Source organism: Erigeron canadensis, chromosome 3 (assembly GCF_010389155.1).
Source record: "Erigeron canadensis isolate Cc75 chromosome 3, C_canadensis_v1, whole genome shotgun sequence".
Classification (NCBI taxonomy): Eukaryota; Viridiplantae; Streptophyta; class Magnoliopsida; order Asterales; family Asteraceae; genus Erigeron; species Erigeron canadensis.
In genome coordinates, this window is record NC_057763.1 from 34,289,413 (window position 1) to 34,299,242 (window position 9,830).

The following is a 9,830-nucleotide window of genomic DNA, read 5'->3' on the forward strand; positions in this document are numbered from 1 at the left end:
AAAAAGTTAAATTAGGGACTCCTTTTTTAGGGACTGTTAGGGACTCCTTCTACCTCCTTCCCCGGCCACCACCACCATCATCTCTGACCACCCCATCACGGCATGATCATCTCCGACCACCACCATGATCCTCCGGTGACAGAGACCATCTCCGGCGAGACTTACACATGTGTAAGTAACTTACACATGTTTTAAGTACAATTTTTTTTAGGTAGACCACCTATTATTGGTAGGGGTGTTGATGGGTCGGGTTAATTGGGTTTCGGGTTTCAAAGAATTATAAGTTAACCCGTAACCTAAACCAAATAATATTTGGGTTACTTGGGTTCGGGTTGTTTGGATTCGGGTTTTTTGGATCGGGTTTTGGTTAATCCAAATAAAATGTCATTGAATTTACGTGCATTAGTTACGCAATATTGCAACAATATAATTTCAATTTCAAAAACTTGAATAATAGTGATACTTATATAGACTAAGTTCTTTATTTTCAAATGTGTTGAAACACTTTTGATTATGCGTTTTTTGAATTCTTGAATGAAAAAATGATAATATTGTTAGAATAAAAGTCATAGACAAAACAAATAAATTACAAACTATATAAAAATATAGAAACTACTGATATTAAATAAACAAATTTTGACAATATTTAACTCTTTTTATATTCATATTTTTATCATCTTTTATTAGTGTATTTTTTAACATCCATTATTATTTAACTTTGCACGTTTCTGATTTTGTTTATAGATGAAAATTTAATATTCAAATAATATATACTTTAAACAAATTTAATGTGTTATATTAGTGTATATATATATATATATAAACGCATCTTATTTGGGTTGACCCAAACTATAACATTTTCACCCACAATCCAAACCGATTAAGCTTTAGGTTATTTGGGTTAACCCAAATGATGACCCACAAACCAAATAACCCAACCCGTATCACCCAAACCCATTCGGGTTGGGTCGGGTTATTTGGGTTTGGTTATTTTCAACACCCTGGCACCCATTACCGATCACCCCTATGACATATTACCCTCTATGACCTATCACACTATAACCTATCACCCTTAATGACCTATCACCCCCACCAGCTTTGGTTTATGAATATCCTTAAGGGCGAAGCCCGCTCCAAATCATAATTTTTATTCAACATTTACACATGTGTAAGTCTCGCCGGAAATAATCAATGGTGATTAGATCTGATGGAAATGGATGGTCTAGATCGAGTCCCTAACAGTCCCTAAAATAAGGAGTCCCTAATATAACCCACCCCGATAAAGACGTTTGTATTCATATAAATATAAATAGGGAAAATGATCCGTACTGCAGACTTTATTTAAGCTTAAGTACTACCACTTAAAAAAAAAATTACAAATTAAACCTTTGTACTTGATAAACATACATAGTCCCCACCAAATTTTACATAACTCTCATTAATTTTACATAACCTTCCATTCTTTTATCTATATAGGTATTGGGTGCTTTCTTTAACCTTTCCCCATATAAATATATTGATTTTCCATTTATCCACTATGTCTCATCAAAAATGTTTCACTATGATTTTGTGAGGTGTTTATTGACTCCAGGAGTCAGGTGACAAAGACATGAATCACATGATATTACTCCGTATTTGTTTGTGTCATACATATCAAGATTATTATACAGTATTAATTTTATTTTATTTTACTTTTTTTTTTAGAACAGCTATACAGTATTAATTAATCATATGAAATAAGCAATCATATAAGCTAAAATTGAAAAATAATGGTAAATCAATATCACATTGTAATTATATTGAATCTATCTTAATATTTATCACAATTACGTTGGAAACTATAACCATGTAATATCTCACGATATACTTTTTAATTAAAAATAAAAACAGTTTATAAGGCACATTAGCTTGGCGTGATCACAACCACACTAAAAAGTCAAGTCAAGAATCACTATAGACCATGCAGAAATTTAGATGTGATTTCTGTACTGGATTTTAAAGTATGTTTTATTGTTTACCTTTTACCTCCATATAGTCAGTGTATCGATATTATGAAATTATTGTCATTGTTAGTTGCTTCAATTCAAGTCATGTACCCTTCGAAATAAATATAAAGTTATTCGATTAACTACAAAAGTTGGTGTATACTTTTACGGAAATTTATAGCTTTATGTCTTTATCAAATATTTAATCTTAAATTTTATGAGACCTAATTTTGAAAGGTTGTAATTTCCTGTTCACACGAACTTTAGTACTCGTAGAAATTTGCTAATCTTATCCCTTAAAGTTATGATTAACACGTAATAAAGTATCTTGTACATAAAAAAACCTTTTTTACAAAAATAGTCAACCACAATGTATAACACTTTACAGGAAGTTGACTATAATTATAATTAGCAAACTTTTTTCTTTTAACATTAGTTCATTTTCAATTTTACAACTTAGAATTTGCACAACCAAAAGGGTTGGATCGTTGAAGCTCGTGCCTCTGGAAACAGAGGTCATGGGTTCGATCCTCATGCCCAGCAAGGCTGGAGGTCCTTTTCTACCTATGGTGGAACCTGGAAGCAGCCTCTCTACCTTTGGTAGGGGTAAGGTTGTCTACATATCAACCCCCATACACCGTCAAAGACGGTATTAAGACCTAAAACCCATAAAAGACGGCATTGAAAGTTACTTACTTCTAACTTAGAATTTGCACAAAGTGGACTTATAATTCCTTACCTTCAAAACATCAAAACCTGTTTGACTTTGATGGCTGGTAAAGTTATCAATCCCAATATCTATCAATGGCTTAATAGCAATATCTATCAATGGCTTAATAGCGTAATGGCATCTTGGTGATGGAATAAGGCCTAGTGACCATTAGGTCATGGGTTCAAAACCCACATTGGGGGGTTTTCTCATATTTATTGAGTTTTCTCCTGAATTGATGTATTGACATCATTGCCTAGTGAAGATATGATCGGGTGGTACCCTGATGACACGATGATACTCAAGTGGTCTGTCAGTGATCCAAATTTGTCGTTAAAAAAAATATCTATAAAAAAATAAACGTTGACTTGTCTCCGCAAATAAGAGCAACCAAGTTGGCTATTGGTATCCGCAAGTTGCTTTATCTCGGTAATTTAATCAAAATGTCAAAAGTCTTCTAGACGCCTGTGGTCGGGATGTTCATGAATCGGTTCGGTTCAAAAGATTTAAATAAAAAGTTAAAAACCAACAATAACAACATTGGTGATCAAATGGCGGGTACTTGCATTACACTTACCCCTGTTTGGACACTCGAGTAGATGGAACATATAGTTAAACACATAAGATGATGACTGCTAGTTACAAGAATCCTTGATGGAACAATGGGAAGACAACAAACAGGACGAAACTAAATTTAACAGTAGGCCATATGGGACACAAGCAATCCACATAAAACTCGGTTAGCCCAAATTCGTTCACTTGGGGCTCTCAATTTGACGATTATTGTTTTTTACTTTTTCTAGGTGTAAAGTTAACACTTTCTGATGTTGATTAACTTCTCCTCGAAATCTTGAATTGCATCACCCGTACCTCTTATTCATCAGTACAATAGAGTCTTATACAACATCATCTCCGAATTTCTTAATATTGTGGGAGCAGATCATCACTGATTTACAAAAATATTAAGTAGATATGTTTGACATTTCGTAATGTTCATGTATAGTGATGTTTGGTAAAATAAGATTATACTTTCAACCTGTGGGAGCATATTATCACCAACATGAAATTTTATAGGTTAATGACCCAAATAAATAAGGGAAATTTCATTGGCTCAAGTATTCTACATAGCAAACAACCAACTATTACACAAGCTGTCAACATAGACTACTCCCTCTGGTGAGCATACAAAAAAATGGATCTTTTTTCTCATCATTAACTCTGTCCCTTGGCTTCTTTGGAAACTACCTGTCATTAGCATTCGAAGGTTGCGGTCTCTTCACAGATATGAATGCAACTTTTTTTTTTGGTTCGGGTTTAGGTACCGGAAGATCCGAGGGAACCAATAACCTGGAGCTCAGTAACTGTTCTGGTCCTAGGGTCTTGATGGAAGGAGATTGGACACCCGAAAGATCTTTTGCATCACTTTGACAGCCAACTTCTTTGCAATCATTAGTAAGACCCTCCTGTGAAGAACGACTGTCCATTTTGACAGGAATGGTATCTTTTTCGGGAGTCCAGTCCGCTATTGTATCCACTGGTTTATTGTCTATGTCAACGAAGCATAAATTATAAATCAATTTATCAAAGGCATCCAAATAGACAAGGAAAAAGCAATATGAATTTTGTAGCTGGCCTTAAGGTTACTTAGAATCAGAATGCTAACCCATTTCGGTCTTATTTCCATATGAAGGTAACCATTGTTTGTTATGAAAGAAAAAAAACCCTTTGGGGGTGCTTGGTTTAAAGTGAGTAATGGGAAAGGGAATGGGAAAAGGAATATAAAGGGAATATTATCATTATACACTTTTCTCTCTATGATAATACTCTCTATATCACAGACCCTTTATCACACCCACTGATCCACACACCTCACTCCCCCTCCCCCACCCCCCACCCCCCCTCTCTCTCTCTAATAATATACTGTAACTACTACCGCCCACCGGAATTATCTCCGGCCAAGACCATTGAACATAGTGGCTTCTCACTTTAATAATACACTTCTAACTACCACCACCCACCGAAATTATCTTCGGCCACCATTGAACACAGTGGTTTCTCACCATAATACTCCAATCGAGTTGTCGAAGGTGGTCGCTGGGGTGGTTGTGGTGTTTCTTCGGGGTGTTGAGGAAGGGTGGTGGTGGCTGTCGGAAGGGATGGAGGTTGTCGGAGGTGTTAAGGAGGATGGGTGGTGGCGGCTATTGGAAGTGATGTCGGCGTGATGGCGGATGGCGACTGTCGAAGGTGATGGCGGATGGTGGTTGTCAGGAGTGATGGCGGATGGCGGCCGTCGAAGGTGATGGTGGATGGCGGCTGTCGGAGGTGATGTTGGATGACGGTTGTTGGAGGTTATGTGGGGTGATTCGGGTAGAGAAAGGATAGAATCATAGAAGAGGAGATTTGTGAGGATTGATTACCTTACCCCTCAAATTATTGGGTAATGCTCCATTACCTACTCTTAGGTATTGATTATATTTCCTTACCCCTACCAAGCATTAGTATTAATTACCTTTGCCATTCCTTACCCCTAAAAACCCCCAACCAGGCACCCCCAAACTTCCAACAAAATTGAAGAAAATCCTCAAACGTTGAAATTTTGGATGAAAACACTCCAAATTTTCAAGAAATACCACGTTAACTTTATATTTTAGGGTCGACTATTACCTGCTATCTTAGCTAACCATCTTTATTCTCTTGCCAGCAACCCTAAAACTTCGATGCAAACACTCAAGAGTTTCAAAATAACAATGTTGACTATATTTTAACACATGCCTGATATATTATACTTTAAAAAGCTTCGATAAAAACAATCCCAAGTGTTTCAAAATAAACAAGGTTGACTATATTTGAACACAGGGCTGACCTAGTATTTGGATATCGATTACCTACTGTCAAGGTTGAAGATTACCCTAAATCAAAATTTTATGTAGTTTGAAATTTTTTATAATGCAAACAAAGTTAGTTACCATTTTATGCAAATAAGTGAATACTAAACCATATTTACCTCCAAGAATAATTTCAAAACTTTGATACTCCACTGCAGATAAACCTTGAGCTACAACGTCATTTTCTATTGTCCCTGGGAGTTTGTTTTCGGGTTCACTCTTCTGCTCGAGTAAGATGAACTTATCAGTTTCCCAGATACACTCCAAAAACACAGCTTCCTCATTTTTCAGGCAATATTCCCTAAAAACCTAGAAATTATTCACACAGAAAGACGGTTTACAAGGCTATAAGATCAAACCAGGTAAAGACTAAAGAGATAATTTATCATGTAGAAAAATGAAAAATACATCAATTCCTTCTTGATTCAGCTTAATAGACTGCCGCTTATTGGATAGAGATGAAACCATGTTGAATACCAAAACAACATCGAGTAATATCTGCTCAAAGATAAGATTGCATGATCATGTGTGAAGTGTACAAGTATTTACATGTAAAACTGTAGCATGCTGCATGCATACCATCGCATAAATAATAAGCCCTGTAAATACTAATAAAGATCATAAAGACAATAATCATCATAATACTAAAGTGGTGCTTACTTGCTGGGTCAAATCTCGAAGACGTGCAAGCAGGGCCAACAGAGTCGTGGAAAAACCCATGAAGAAGGATCGAGCAAGCAAAGTAGATATTTCTCTTCGAAAGGTCAAGGAGATGAACAAATAATTGCATGATAATATAAATACAGTACTAAACAATTCAACCAATATAAATCAGAACTATAGCCAAGAGTATATGTAGTAGTGTCAGCAGTAACATGCTCTTCCACACTCCAAACAAAATTGCTTGAAAAGTATAAGGGTCACATGTTCCAACTAAGACAATAACGGCTATGATAATACCTTGTGAATTACGCATGTATACCAAACAGCCAATTGATCATAGATCAACTGGTATTGCCGCCGCTATGCTCAAGAAGGCCTAACATGTGAGGTTATTTGTGGTTAGGTGATCTGCAGGCGTCCTTCCCTTGCGGGTGGGATTGGCTAGTACCAAAATTGTACAGGGGATCAAGGGGTGTTCTCCAAAGTACCCATTTTTTTTCCAAATGTATACCAGACAAGAAAAAAAAAATGCATATGAAAAGCTTAATGAATAATATGAAACAAATAAAAACCACAAAATACTCGAGTATTTTGGAAAGTAGGATACATAGCTGCCTTTACCATAGGTTCGACCATCTGCAAAGAAAGCAGCAGATATTATTAGACGGAAATTCATGAACAAGTCCATCTGACAACGCCAGTTCTACACATAAACAACTCATAAATGTCTAAAATATACAAGATTATACTACTAGTGATACTATACTTCAGATAATCATACACCAATTGGGTTGGATCAAGTGGCTGAAGCCCTTGCCTCTGGAGACAGAGGTCAAGCGTTCGATCCGCATGCCCAGTAAGGCTGGAGGTCCTTTTCTACCTTTGGTAGAACCTGGAAGCAGTTTGTCTACCTTAGGTAGCGGTGAGGCTGTCTACATATCAAGCTCCCTCACACACTGTCGAAGACGGTATTGGGACCCAAAACCCGTGGAAGACGGCATTGGGTGTTACTTACTTACGTTTTTTAGATACTATACTACAGATAACAACGATAAAAGCTAAAGGGGTTCGGTAATGGCTGTCAAATTACTTGGTCTTTGCCCATTCTATGTCAGTAAAATAGACAACATCAGTATGGAAAGCACCGTCTGCACAATTATAGGATTTATCTATTTTCAATCTGTCATGACCAAGTAAAACCATAATGTGTGAAGGGTTGTGAACGCAAGTAATGGTGAACTTATATGAAAATAACGAAACCTTTGTAAGTTTCTTAAGTCACTCCACATATATCATCCCGAGACAAACTCCAAAACCCGACCTACGGGGCATGAAACTTGCAGAGCTACACCTATAATAGTCCTAACAACTTAGGGCAGACACGACAAGTTTCAAGCTATTTAACCATTTTCAAGGATAAAACAAAAGAGATCATGAGTGAACCCGTAGAGTCTTTTCCAGTATCAAATGTTTTCACGGGAGCCACACTCTAGTATATAGAAAATTCGTGCTTTCTGAAATTATAAAAATCACCTACGAAAGTAGACGTGCAGCACCCAGAAGTCGAACCAGAAAATTATGTTTGCCACCATCACTTTTTCTTTTCAAACTGGGGGATATAAAAATGTCAAATTCAATACAAAAGGTTGCAATATTTGCAGTATATATAAAGAGCAAACAGGTTTGCCTTGAACTTTTCTTACATGGCAAGTCACTTAATACCACCCTGCCCCAGAATATCTTCTATTCATACCATCCTTGAACTGACTACCTCACCCTATATCCATTCAAAACCAGACTCACTGATAAATGTTTCTTTGCAATTAAAACAACAAATTATATTTGTAAGAAATGACTGTAGCAAGTTGCAGCCATTTTATCTACTGCAAGGACTAAACTTATAGAGCTATTAGTAGCCAGTTTTCCATCTCTTGCAGGAGATAAAGATAGTTGCAGATTGCTGCAGGTATCGTTTCCTCTTTATGTTATGTGTAAAGCAAAACCATTTTAATCAAAGTTAAAGACAAATTACTAATGCACACGCGACGTTTTTATAGCAAAACCTTATATAGCTGCAGAACGTCAGATACAGGACTTTTGAGCCGCACCCCATACTCATCCCAAATCTAAAAGAGGTTTGGCAACAAACCCATTTGTTAACACCCCACATTCACTTCATGTGAGCAGGGTGAGATAAAACCCGACAAAAAGCATTCCATTTCCGTCTCTTATAAGCAACAAGGAATGTAAATCAGAAACATGGATTCAGACATAAGAGAACTAAATCAGCTATAACTATTTTCATCATCAAAGTGTTTAAGGGTAACCAATTGCCATTTTAACTATAAAACAATAATTGATCCACCTTCACAAACAAAGTATATGACGCCATGTCAGTTTCATTTGAGGAAGTTATACTAAAACAAAAATGAGTAGCTATACCTTTCCAAGAGCTGCACTTTTTGCTTCAGTCGATTGCCATTAAGGTGTGTTTGGTAGGAGGAAATGAGTTTAGAGAAATGAAAATGAGATCATTTCTTACACAATATTGCGTATACCCTATCCCCTTTTATTTCTCCGGTCTCACCTTCTCACCCAATCATTCCTGATGATTACAGGTATATCAATATCATTTCTTCACTTCTCCTTACATATATATTTTTTCATCACCTACCCAAATTTGGTGACCCTCTCCTCCGACAACTCCGGCATCTAATCGCGGGTAAAGTGATCCATTTCATCTTCTTCATTTTCGGATGCGGGGTAAGTTCTGAGAATTCTTATCACTAATTCCCTTTCTAATCACTAGTAACGAATCATATATAATGTTTTATTAGTGGGTTTCTCAAATTTCTAGAATTTGATTTCTCAGAAATGGTAACTAACCAATATTAATAACAAATGTCACCAATTTTAGGGTTTCATTTGTATTTTAATCCAAAAATTAAAGTTATCCGATCAACTTTAAAAGATCTATATATCAATCTGAAAAGTGAATGGACGAAGTACTTGACAAATAACAACTTTTAAAATTTTTGTGCAAAATCTGAATATTCTAATATGACCCCTCTATAATCTTTTTCACCTTTTTTTTCCGAACACTCAGTAAATATTCGACATCACGCAACACCTCACCGTATAATTATGAAGTCATGTACGTACTCTAGACTATGAGACACCATAAGCCGTTACATATGATACAAGGGAAAAGCCTCCAGAACATGTCACTCTAAAGAGTTGAATCCAAACCTGAAGTAAAATCAAGGATAACTTAAATCAGTTGATCTAGACGCTTCATCTTTTTCAGTTTATGTTAAAATATAAACAAACATGATGACAATATTTAATATAGATCAGTGTTGCAATGTGTAAATATTGACCATATTGGTCGATATATTGGATATCGAGATATACCTTTACGAGATTTCAAATATTGACCATATATATCTGTTTTGGTTAGTAACGATCAATTTCGGGATTAACGGTCATTATCGGGATTGATTTGTCAATATAGGGAATTATCGGTAAAAAAAAGTTTAACTTTTATTTTTCATGTTTAACCTATTACTTTTTATAATTTTAAAAATA

The 9,830-nt window shown here is 35.9% G+C and overlaps 1 protein-coding gene across 2 annotated transcripts; it reads right to left on the reverse strand.

The window, feature by feature from the left end:
* Window positions 1-3,760: 3,760 nt before the first annotated feature.
* LOC122590638 lies at window positions 3,761-9,223 on the reverse strand. 2 transcript variants are annotated; one of them, XM_043762815.1, is made up of 7 exons: window positions 8,685-9,223; window positions 7,776-7,851; window positions 6,850-6,878; window positions 6,240-6,333; window positions 5,988-6,077; window positions 5,699-5,888; window positions 3,761-4,240 (listed from the first exon to the last, which is right to left on the reverse strand). In XM_043762815.1, the coding sequence occupies exons 3-7, from the start codon at window positions 6,876-6,878 to the stop codon at window positions 3,936-3,938; spliced, it is 708 nt and encodes a 235-aa protein (XP_043618750.1). In that variant the 5' UTR covers window positions 7,776-7,851; window positions 8,685-9,223; the 3' UTR covers window positions 3,761-3,935. The 2 variants fall into 2 exon arrangements, with proteins under 2 accessions (XP_043618750.1, XP_043618749.1); XM_043762814.1 differs by lacking the exon at window positions 7,776-7,851.
* Between the last annotated feature and the right edge of the window lie 607 nt (window positions 9,224-9,830).

Excerpts from the sequence above, each read along its gene's own strand:
- LOC122590638 (XM_043762814.1), bottom strand. The coding sequence starts at position 6,878 with ATGGTCGAACCTATGGTAAAGGCAGCTAT. Across the intron at positions 6,078-6,239 it reads TTCGAGATTTGACCCAGCAA|ATATTACTCGATGTTGTTTT; the intron begins GTAAGCACCACT and ends ATCTTTGAGCAG. Across the intron at positions 4,241-5,698 it reads TTTTGAAATTATTCTTGGAG|ACAATAAACCAGTGGATACA; the intron begins GTAAATATGGTT and ends TCGTTGACATAG.